The 12,506-nt window shown below is 34.8% G+C and overlaps 1 protein-coding gene across 2 annotated transcripts in view; it reads left to right on the top strand.

Moving 5' to 3' along the window:
• Positions 1–12,506, top strand: part of LOC140437318 (gamma-tubulin complex component 2-like) — a 62,167-nt gene that overhangs the window by 24,104 nt on the left and 25,557 nt on the right. Inside the window, exons 11-12 of one of the 2 annotated variants that reach the window (XM_072526782.1) lie at positions 6,581–6,724; positions 9,572–9,643. In XM_072526782.1, coding sequence (XP_072382883.1) covers positions 6,581–6,724; positions 9,572–9,643 — 216 coding nt within the window. The remainder of the gene's footprint in view (positions 1–6,580; positions 6,725–9,571; positions 9,644–12,506) is intronic. The other variant, XM_072526783.1, reaches the window with a different exon arrangement.

Genomic DNA, 12,506 nt, shown 5'->3' on the forward strand with positions numbered 1-12,506 from the left:
TTATTTATCACATACTACGTATTTTTGATTAAGAAAAATGTCGTGACGTCATATTTTTTACTCATACCAATAAATGAACAAATTAATTCTATTAATATATTGGTTACTGGAAAAGTAAATTGACTTATTCAAGCGTTTTTCATAAAAGTTATATAATACTAAATTGGTAGGAGTATTTCATATTTTTTTACACTGTAGCCATTAATAATTGAACGGTCGCCATTTTGAAACTTTGCTACACAATCTTCACGCATGATCCCATTTAAAGAAATTTGAAATCCGGCGTTATCACTCGCACCGTTAGAAAAAATCTATTTCTAAATATTTCGCCATAATTTTCAAAATATTGCTTCTTTTGGGTTCTGCAACCAGGAATACTCCTATGAAGACTCGTGTAAAGCTCGGTACACATATACGAGCCAAACGGTATGCGAACGCTATATTCGTTAATGTGTACGGCAGAAAAACCGCTTGCGTACTGTTTCATCGTGACTCGTCGCGAACCAAATTGTTGCGGTTTATTCCACGACTTCAAAGGAAGCTCGTCTTTCAGTTTGGACGGCACTTACTAGACGCAGCGAACATTTTTATTGTCTCATCAAATCGACATTATGTGAATGACGTGTTCCTTCCTAGAGAGACGTGAGAAAACAGTAAACTGATTATTGTACATATTTTTATTTTTGTTAAACAAGCAAAAACAGAAACATAAATCAGTACCCAAATTATAAATAAAATGAATCATTTCGCACATGTGTGTTCGTTGTTGGTTTGTCGCTTTCCATGGATCGAGATAAGTATGCTATCAGTACGATGTAGAATATATTTCAAGGATCTGTACGTATGTATACCGTTTGGCTCGCATATGTGTACCCACCTTAAGACTATGTTAAATAGTGGTGGGAGTGCCTATTATCATATAGCTGACAGCTTTCGTAAGAGAGGTAAAGGAGGATGGTAAGAGAGGACCGGGAAGAAGACGCATTTCCTGGCTTCAAAATTTACGAAAGTGGTATAAAACGACTACTTAAGAAGAAGAAGACAGCTTTCGCGTTCTCCGGAGTGTTAGGAAAAGTCTAACTACGCGAGTGTTATCGTGTGTTGATTTTTAGAGAGATCACTTGAGAAAAGTTATAATATTATCATAAAAGGTAAGATTTTTAGTGAACTATCGATTGTTAAACATACGTTATTATAAGCGCTGGGTATTTTTATACCTTTTTTGGTTTCTTCTTCTTCTTCTAATGGCGCTACAACCCTTTGTGAGTCTTGGCCTGCTTAACAATGTTCTTCCATTCTGCCCTGTCGGATACTTTCCTTCGCCACTGGCTGATGTTCATGGTTTTAAGATCCCTCTCTACGTCGTCTATCCATCTTTTACGGGGCCTTCCTCTTGTTCTGTTTCCTTGGGGCTTCCATCTCTGGACTACTTTTACAGCTCGATTATCTGGCATTCTTTCTAGGTGACCAAGCCAGTTTAGTCTTTGTGACTTTACAAATCTGACAATATCTGCGCTCTGCATTAGTTCATCCAGCTCGTGATTCATTTTAATTCTCCACGAACCATCGCTGCATTGGGTTGGTCCAAATATCTTCCTTAGTATTTTGCGCTCAAATATTCTCAGTTTATTTTCATCAGTGGTTGAGAGGGTCCACGTTTCACATCCATATGTGACGACTGGTCTAATTACTGTTTTGTAGATTCTCAGCTTAGACCCACGATTCCACCTTTTTTGGTTTATTGTAGGTAAATATGGACATGAAAATGGAAAACCAGTTACTAAAATTGGTATGAAGTGATAGACAGCAATGTGGCATCACTAGATTCCGATCAGGAGTTTAGTGATGTTCGTTCTGAATACAGTATCCACAATACAGATTCTGAGTAGTCCACACAAGATCTACTCAGTTATCTTGAAGATGCCATGGAAGAAAGCCGCCAAGATGATGGTTTTCCACGATTTTATGGCAAAGATAAAACACCACGGTTGAAAAAGAAGCCACACATTCCCGAATATAGGACCAAAGCCTGTAATATTGTTACGAACTTATCTTGGGTAAAAGCAAAAGAAAAAGGTGCCAAAACCATATTAGAATGCTGGAAATAGTATTTAGTAGTTTTTTTCCAGTTTTGTTTTAAAAAAATGTAAGCTTATCGTTTTTTGTCAGTTTATACCCAATAAAATTAACCAATAAATACTAACTTAACCATAAACTTAACCATTTATTTGACCTATACTCATATGTTAGAACATATGTAACACGCGGATGATGGTGTAATTCTTTGAGGTGCGAGTGATGGAAGGTTCAGATATAAAATAACGACCACTTTCACAGCATAAAATGGACTATAAAAGAATCCATCAAATACGACCGACCATTGGTCCTGGCTTTCGTAGACTTTCGCAAAGCATTCGATACGATGGAAATTAAAGCGTAATAAAAGTCTTTTAAGTGATCTAACTCTTGTATGTGAGCCTAGGAATCCCGACAACACATTTCTACGGTTAAACAACAATATTCGAGCTGCAGAGTTTAATACTGAAGAGATCATTCAAGCAGCAGAAATTATAAAGACAGGTAAAGCCCCAGGTCGATAAAGTAACGCCAGGGGTAATAAAACTTGTAGTAAAAGAGTAACCCGAATTGATACGTAGAGTAATTAACGAACTTTTGAATATTCAAGAATTCCCGGATAAACTGAAGTTGGCGAGACTCGAGAGAAGTATTATTACCAAAACCCGGACGAAGCCAACTCATATAGACCACTATGCTTATTAGATTGCATAGGAAGATTCTATGAAGGTCTTATAAAGAATCCCCTTGAAGAAGAACTTGCAGTACTGAGAATAATTTTAGATAGACAGTATGGCTTTAGAAAAGCAATATCGGTTATAGATGCGGTAAAGAAGATCTCTGACACTGTAAAAAGAACGAGAAAAAGATGGGTCATTCTCGTGATGTTCGATGTGAAGAATGCCTTTAATTCTTCAAATTGGTATCACATACTAACGAAGCTCGAAGTAGCAGGAGTGTCAGACTACATAATAAATATCATAATACCTGAATAACAGGTATTTGGAGGTAGCATATAATGAAGACATGCAATTATCATTAGGGAGTACAGCAAGGGTCCGTTTTGGGACCGACGCTATTGGAATCTACTGTACAATGGGGTATTAGAAATTACTATGGTTAAGACACCTACGTCATAGCATATGCAGATGACCTCGCAACCCTATTAGAGACTAATATGAATAGGGATATTCAAAATAAGGTGAAGAAAAATAAGTTGTTACAGAAAGTCAACAGGTGGATGATAGATAATGACCTAGAGTTGGCAAGTAGCAAAACAGATATAGTAGTACTAAAGGGACCAAGACAGAGACCAAATCTGAATTTTGATTTAAATGGTAGTATTCTAGAGCCGACTAACTTTGCTAAATATTTGGGCATACACCTTGATTCAGGTTTGAGATACACGAAACACCTGATAAATGTAGTTGGGAAGGCTAAACAGAGAACCGCTGCTATGACAAAGATTATGCCAGATATAGACAGGCCGAGTACCTATAAAAGAAAAATGTATCTCCAGGTGGTACAGTCGACCCTCCTGTATGAGGCACTTATATGGCTTGACGTGTTAAGATTTAAAAAATATGAACAAGAACCCAAACCAAACCCCTCCTCAAGGTAATAAGCGCGTACCGGACTACATGTGCGGATCGACGATAGCCCTACAAGTGATTGCGGGTATGCTCCGCATTCACCTCCTAGCGAAACAACGTAAGATCTTATAAAACAATGGTAACGGCCACCTAATACGGGTGAAAGCCGAAGTAAGAGAACAAATGCTTAACGAATGGCAACAAGAATGGGAGGCACAGACAGAAAAAGCACAATGGACAAAGACACTAATTCCAGATGTGAAAGAGTGGTATAAATGTAGGTTTAAAATAACAAATTACTTTTTTTACACAATTCCTGACTGGACGGCTGACTGCATGGCTGATATGTATAAGACCTAAAGGTCTTATACATATCGCATAAGGAAAACTGAAGACTATTTATGTATAGAATGCAGAGTGCGCGACGACGCAGAGCATTGCGTATTCCATTTTCACTTTTTTTCACGATAAACAAGATATGAGAATAAGGCTAGGAGAGACCATCCAGAATAAGAACACCAGAAAATATGTAAAACGCAGAGAACTTTAACGTGATAGCAGACCTAATAACATAAATAAAAAAAAAACACGAGAGAGAGAGAGAGAGAGAGAGAGAGAGAGAGAGAGAGAGCGAGACAACATAGGAGATGAGGGAGTGACAGAAGACTGCAAGACTTTTATTCCTCATTGTATGGAACAAATTATAAGAACAAATCAAGTAATATAAGTCAAAGGATGAAGTACTCCTCAATGTCGGCATTACTGACATGGAGTAGAGAGAGGGCCAGCAGCGGGGCAGCCGAAGTAACGTTTGCTAAGAACACGTGCCGGATGCTGGAAATGGGGGGAGGAGGTAGGCAGTCGCGTTCTCAGAACTGATTCTCTCGGCTTCACGGGTGTCTGAATCGGGTGAGCGGACTGAATTCCACACACCAGGAGAGAGCGCAGTACCCAATTTTCTTGAGGTTCTGCGGTCTGCCCTGACGGTCTTATGAAGATTTCCTCCCCACCAAAAAAACCCTTGAAAGTGAAGCTTTTGTTTGAAAATAAATATCAAGAAGACAAAAACAATGATTATAGGTAGACATAATTACCCAAATGCAAAGATATATGAAGTGGGAGAAGAAATCGAGCAAGTCAAGCAGTTTAAATATTTGGGTTGTCTGCTAAACGATAATTGTGACCCTAAAACTGAAATAAGGAGCAGAGTAGAACAAGCCTTTCAAAAAAGCTTTTTTGAAACTTCGTAAATTTCTAACTGATCGCAAGTTGGATTTCAACCTGGGATAAAAGATGCTAAAGTGTTACGTTTGGCTTGTTCTCTTGTATAGGGTTTAAGCCTGGACGTAAAAGGTCAGATCCATTAACAAACTTGTTTTTGAAATGTGGTGCCTGCGCCGAATGATTAAAATATCATAGAAGACCAGAGTCAAAAATGAGGAAATATCAAGAGTGGACTTCTAGGATATGGCACTTTTGATTATGTAAAAATAAAGAAGACTGCCTATTTAGGACACATATTAGTTAAAAGTTCAAAATGTAACAATTACTACAAAAAGCTGTCAGTTTTTATTAATTTATCATTTCATCACTTGAAAGAAGTTCAAAAGATTTCATTAAGTCCCTTGGGTATTTTGTATTATCTATGTGGTGGCTGTGTATAAGTTATATATTTATATATATATATATATATATATATATATATATATATATATATATATATATATATATATATATATATATATATATATATATATATATATATATATATATATATATATATATATATATATCTATATATATATATATATACAGTCTGTCCCAAACCCTTCTTTCAGTGCGTCACTAATTTTGAAGTCATATAGGATTTTAAGAATGTCGAGAATTATTGCATGACATTTTAGTTAAATCTGACAGTTGAAGGATCGTAATCGGCTAAATGTGAAAAGGTTATTTTTTGAAAATGTGGAGTAAAAACTTTAAGAATTCCAATTCTTTTTTAATTTACATATTAGAGGTTCCGTCCTGTATAAAAATTTTTATTGTGCATTATATTGGAACGACAGTTTGTCATAATTCCTATTCTATACACTCCAAGGAAAGTGCTTAATTAGCTAACATTATTATTTATTACAAACACTATGGCTAAAATGTATAGTATTTAAACTACTAATATGAATATTTTTTAGAATAATTTAAAACTTACTTCACGAACGGCAGAAACTGGTAATAAATATGTCCCAGCCTCTTTTTTTAATTGAAAATAATTTAATAATTTTAATATTAGTCTTTGTTCATTCTTTGTATATCTCGGCATATTTAAAATATTTTTATGACAATAAATACAAAATTAAATTTTCACTGTAAAATGTCTAAAAATACTATTCTGGAATAACAATTATCATTTTATCAGTTGACATTGTCAAAGTACTGTCACTATCGAGACCATCTGCGTCAAATTATATTTATGCGCATCATTGATTGGATATCTATTTAGCGTATTCTAAACTCCGACCAATTATATATCCGCAAGTAGATTTGCTTTAATATGCAAATACCCGTGAACGAAATATAATTTTCTAAGTTCTATGTATAATAATCACAGACTCACGTTTTTTTCTGTCACTTCTAGCTTAATGCGTTAGAGAGAATTAGATAAACTGTGACGCACTGAAAGAAGGGTTTGGGATGAACTATATATATATATATATATATATATATATATATATATATATATATATATATATATATCTATATATATATATATATATATATATATATATATATCTATATATATATATATATATATATATATATATATATATATGTTACTTTGAATAATAGGGACACAAATATAAAAAAAAATAGTAAAAACAGATTTTATAATGACGTATATTATGAATTATTTTCAGGTTCAAAATGTAGATGAGATTCTCTCGTGCCATTGGGATTTCTTAAATAGTTGTCTAAAGGATTGCATGCTGACCATACCTCCAATACTTAGTACTATAATAAAATTGTTGAGTATATGTGAAGAATTTTGTAAATTTGTACAGGTAACTTACTTTTACACTAACAATATTTTAAAAAATTATTGCTTCACAATTTTGGCTTCATTTTAAATATTTGCCTAAAAAATGAAAGGTAGTAGAATTAACCTTTGATTTTTTAGTGTTAGAAATGACAAACTGAGTTTATAGATAAAATAAACTATTTTTTACATCTTAAAACAATTACCAGTATTAGTTTGATGTAACTGTATTTTTGAATACTAATATAGTTATATGCCTTTATTCATCATTATTGTGCGGCGTGTCAGTCTTAGTTGCTTTTTGGATTGGCAGACTGCTTGCTACATTATTACTGCCCATCATCTGTAACGATAGTAAATTCTTACAATTAAAAAAATAATGGTTGCTGTTCGTATTATTAACTAGCTTGTTTTACTATAATGAGTTTTAGTATTGAATTTAGAGCTTTTACTATCATTCATTTTATAATTGATAGCGACATGTACACTGGAGAAAATTGAAATTGCAATATTCTTTATATAAAACGGGTCCGCTTAGACTATAATTTATTGTGGCCAATTGTGCCTGTTGATAAAGCTATTGCAAACTCCTCTAAACCATGCAGTATTTGTACACCTTGGTATATTCCTGAAATTACTTACTTTACTTTATGTGCCCAGTTCAAACAATTAAATCTTGTTCATCCAGAAAAGAGTCTGGTTAGTGCAAAATTTCTCCAACAGAGGACAACTAATTAGGTGTGTTGAATCTTGGCCGCCGCACATTCATACAGAATGTCGGTGTCAGCAGGCAACAGTCCCCATTTATCCATGTTGGTTTAACACTTGGACATTTCGATTCGCAGATGATTGAGGATCCTCCACACAGGGCAAGGAAGATGGATACTAGACGAAAGTTCCTCTGGAGAATTCAGATGGTGAACAAAAGCTGCTTTCCATTTGGCAAGACGAGTTCTTTCTGGTGTATGCGAGATGTGTCGATCTGGCCAGAACGCTTTTTCTCGATTTGCGCTTTCGTGCGGTAGGAAGGTAATCGTGGAGTAGATGTCGCGAATCTAGAGTTTCTTTCATTCCACATCTCTAGCTGTTTCTCTTCGGATATCAGGTGGAGTGATACCTACTATAGGAAAGAGCTTATGTTTTGGTGTGGGTCTCAGATATCCACTGATAATTCTTGCTGGATTATTCATAGCTAGATCTACGTGTCTAGTGTATGCTAATGCTTTCCATACTGGTGAGGCATATTCGGCAGCAGAAATACAGAGTGCAAGTCTCGACGTTCTAAGGGTGGAAGGATGTGCGTCCCATTCTTTGTTTTAAAGCTTGCGAAGAATATTGTTTCTACCGTCAGATTGCCTTTTAGTTTCAAACAATGTTCTTAGAATGACAACGTGCGATCCAAAATAACTCCTAGATATTTACGTGAAATACGTTATTTAAGGGTTTCATTATACTATTGAATTTTCAGTTCTCTGGAAACTTTATGAAATAATATCATTGTATTGATGCAGAAGAATTGATCTTACAAAGTTGGAAGTCGACGAAGTGAGCGTATACAAGAGATATATTTAGCAACACTGCATAGTAACGTCACTCCTACTTAATGTTTGGATAGGGTTGGTTATTTCCGGATGTTATAAATGCCAGAGGAGGGAGAAATTTTAGAGTTACTTGATTGCTAGTAGGGTACGTGTTATGTGCACTAATATTAGTGCACAATATTAGTTATTTCTTTCTGTATTAACTTTTAATCACCTTTCTAGCTAAAGCAAAATAATTCCAAAGAACATAAAAAACAATTCTAATAAAAAATAAACTATTTTACTAAAAGGCAGATTTAAAAAAAATACAAAACGTTGTCAGTCACTTACTAAAAATATTTTTAAAGATCATACAGAATCGTATTTATAGAAAATGTTAAATAAACATAAGTAACTCTCAGTTCGGATTTAGAATGGCCTTGGGAACAAGAGAGGCGCTCATTACGACTCAAAACACTAATTCGGAAATGCATTGATCACCAGTTCTCGGCGTCATCGACTACCAGAATGCTTTTGATAGAGTCCGGCATAAACAACTGTTGAATGAACTACAGAAAATGAAGCTAGACGGGCAATATCTCTACATAATTCAAAACACTTATTGGAACCAAGAAGCAACCTTAAAATATGCCAATCATACTACTAAAAGCGCCCATATACAAAGAGGTGTCCGACAGGGTTGCCTCTATTGCTCTTTAATTCGTACTCTGAAGTCTGAATACATGTTCAAACAAGCATACGACGCTGATATTAGTATAAAAATAAGCGGTGAATATATTAACAATATCAGGCATGCAGACTATACCGTTTTGATAGCAGAAAGAATAGATAACTTGCAAAATATACCAGACAGAGTTAATAATGCAAGTGAAGCACTGGGACTGACAATAAATCTTCAAAAAACCAATGTAATGGTAATTATCAAAACCGATGGAAACTGTCGCATTGACCTAAATAGCCCCAGTTAGAACAAGTTCACAAATATAGAAACTTACGAGTAGTACCAAATGGCAAATGGGATATAGAAATAAAAACACGAATATAACGGGCTAAGAACGTGTACAATAAATGGAAGCAAATTATATGTACAAGTGATCATGAATTTTGTTCTTCAATTCCTGTTGTCATATTCAGACTCTTCCCTTCTATGTTAAAAAAATCTTTATACTTTAAAATGCACATATTTTCTTTTATATCTATATCTATAACTATCAGTTTGTCATTATATTGTTTATATGAAGCGCTTGAGTAATTCTTTAATTTGTTGTACAGCATATTTAGATATTTGAAAAACTAATAATATATTTCTTTATTTTTCGCACCATTAACAGCAGATGCAGCGATATTTCGTGGAGGCAGAATTGGGCTCTTTGCCCAATTCTATGTACGAATCTTATACACAGGTATTATTGATCATGCAAGCTTGGCATTTGCTAGTTTTTTAATTTAGCTTGCTTGTTATTGTATTGTGACTGTTACTTTTTATTTTGCACAAATATCATAGATACATTAAGGCAGCAATTTTGACTAGTAAGTTTGTGGAGTTGCTAGAGAGCAACTTTCAGAACTAATATTTTTCTGATGTGCGTATATATGCTTCAGACTTTATTTTTTGCATATACCGGCGTCATAGAAAGCGATTTCTTCTATGTAAGAAAAATATTAGTTGATCATCGTAATAGTTTCGGCGAAAAGAATTTTCGAAAGTATCACGGAATTTAGGCTTTAATGGCCGATGTTTTTTAATTATGAATTATTAGAAATTTACGATATTTATACACTTCGTCTTCGGTAGTTGCCTTGGGTGCTAATGTGTTCTGCGACGGATGATATTTAGCATTTGTGGTCACGGTTCACAATTGATCACAATTATAGAGAGTATAGTAAATTTCCGATGGGACAATGCTTTTCTTGAATCATTTGCCGATCTTAGACTTTCTTTTATCTATCGTTAATTTGAAGGTGACTTTGCCATCATAATTCACTAAAGGTTTATCAGTTAGATCCGTCACATTTTTAATATAAAATAAATAATCCTTCAAAGATTACCTCAGTATTTTTAAACATACTTTTAAACGGAGCTATTGAGTTGCCAACGAACACTTCTTTGTGATCGTGGAAGACACTTCAGAAATTTGATTTCCCCAGCCACCGATCCGCACTAGTCAAGCGTGACATTTTAATGGCTAAAAACCCTAAAAGTTATTTTTCTTGAAACATGAAACTACTAAACGGCCAACAGTCTCCGGAGGCTTCAGGCTCCAACACCCCCAACCTAGGTAGTGGTGGAACAGAGTTGGAGCAGAGGGTGCCAAGAATCCCGGGAAAATATTAAGCTACCAGTGCTCAAGCTAAGTGAGAACTGTTATATTGGACCAGAAGATGATGAAGCTGGAAGAAGAGCTGAAAACAATCAAATGGGGCATCATCGAACCCAGCGAAATAAGTCGAAGAGGAGGAGCCCAAATTATTCTTAAATCAGGACACCTATTTCATTTCAAAGGAGAAGAAGACAGTTCAAATGAGTAGGATTAATTATACAGAAAACATTCAAAGCACACACAAAATATAGTTAAAATTAAAAGCATAAACCCGAGGATTGAATACCATCTTCAAACTACATGCAAGATATAATCTCAAGGTAATCCAGACATGCTCCAACGACTACCAACTCGGATGAAGAAATGGAAGATTTTATAAAGACTTAGAAACAGCATTACATGCTGTACCAACATATTGCACAATAATTATGGGCGACTTCAGACTATTCAACTTCTTACACCGGGAAAATTTATCCATGATGAACTATTTTTTCAATAAAAAACCTCAACATAAATAGATTTCTGTAAGTCCAGATGGCAGTGTCAAAAATGAGATAAATTTTATCATATCGAATAAAAAAGATATAATCAAAGACATCGAAGGCCTTAACATAGTGGTCAAACATAGACCTCAAGATATTGAATAAGTAAATAGTGGCATAACAAAGGCACTAAAAGAAATTAAAAAGGAGTGCTGCTCGACAGTCGTGACCCATAAAGAAGAACTAAGCCAAATGAAATACCAAAGGTCTCCTAAGTAAAAGAAGACAGCTGACCGAAAAATACTACTTTAACTACACAATAATAGAGAAATTAAATAGAGATGTCCACCGATCAATCCGAAAAGACATAAGAGAAAACAAACAAAAATATTAAAGTTTTGGGACGAAATAAGAACAAAATAGGCAACATTATTAAATAATTAAAATATACAGATAAAAACATTACTACGGATAGTCCTCGTTCCAAACCAAAATCCTTGAGGTCGTCGAATCCTTTATCGCGAAATGTATGAGAGGACCAACAAAAAACAAGATCAGCCCCTGCCCAAAATGTCAACCCAGAGTCCAAAAGAAATACCGCATGGCGAAGTCAGAACTACACTTTAAGAAATGAAAAATAAATTTCCTGGCTATGATGGAATAGTGATCGAGGCGATTAAACTAGGTGGAAGTAAAATCATCCAGGCTTCGGCCAAACTTTTCACCGGGTGCACCTACCAAGGAAAAACCCCTTCTGAATGGAACAATATTGTTTTATTACACAAGAAAGAAGACATAATAGACCTAAAAAAGATCATTCTATCAATTTGATATCACATATACATACAACTTTTCACAAAAATTGGCAAAAAAAGACTGGAGGCTAAGTTAGACTTCTATCAGCCCAGAGAACAAGCTGGATTGAGGTCGGTATACAGAATTAAATACCATTTACTAGTGATGAAGAACCCGATAAAGAATGCATAAAGTTTGCAGAATACAACAGAACATTGACAATTATATTGGTGGACTACGAGAAAGCATTCGATACCATAAGCCAGCAGAAAATAGCAGCTAACAGCATTGACATAATGTCGAATAGACCATCGCTACACGGACATAATCCAATGTATCTACCAAAATGCCACGGCTAGCGTAAAACTGAACAAGAAACAAATAAATTCTATATACAGCGAGGAGACACCGTCTCTACAAAACTATTCACGACACTTTTAAATCACTTGTAAGAAGGCAGATCTGAGTATGGTATTAACATAAATCGAGAGAAGCTCAGTCATTTGAGAATCGCAGATGACATCGTCCTTATAGTCGATCGTATGGATGATGCAACAATAATGTTGTAAAAATTATATTACGCTGCTTTTAAGGACGGATTAAAGATCAACATGAACAAAACTCAAATAATGACTAATCTGGTGCTAAATCGTAATATTGCTGTTGAT

This window comes from Diabrotica undecimpunctata, chromosome 3 (genome assembly GCF_040954645.1).
Source record: "Diabrotica undecimpunctata isolate CICGRU chromosome 3, icDiaUnde3, whole genome shotgun sequence".
Taxonomy (NCBI): Eukaryota; Metazoa; Arthropoda; class Insecta; order Coleoptera; family Chrysomelidae; genus Diabrotica; species Diabrotica undecimpunctata.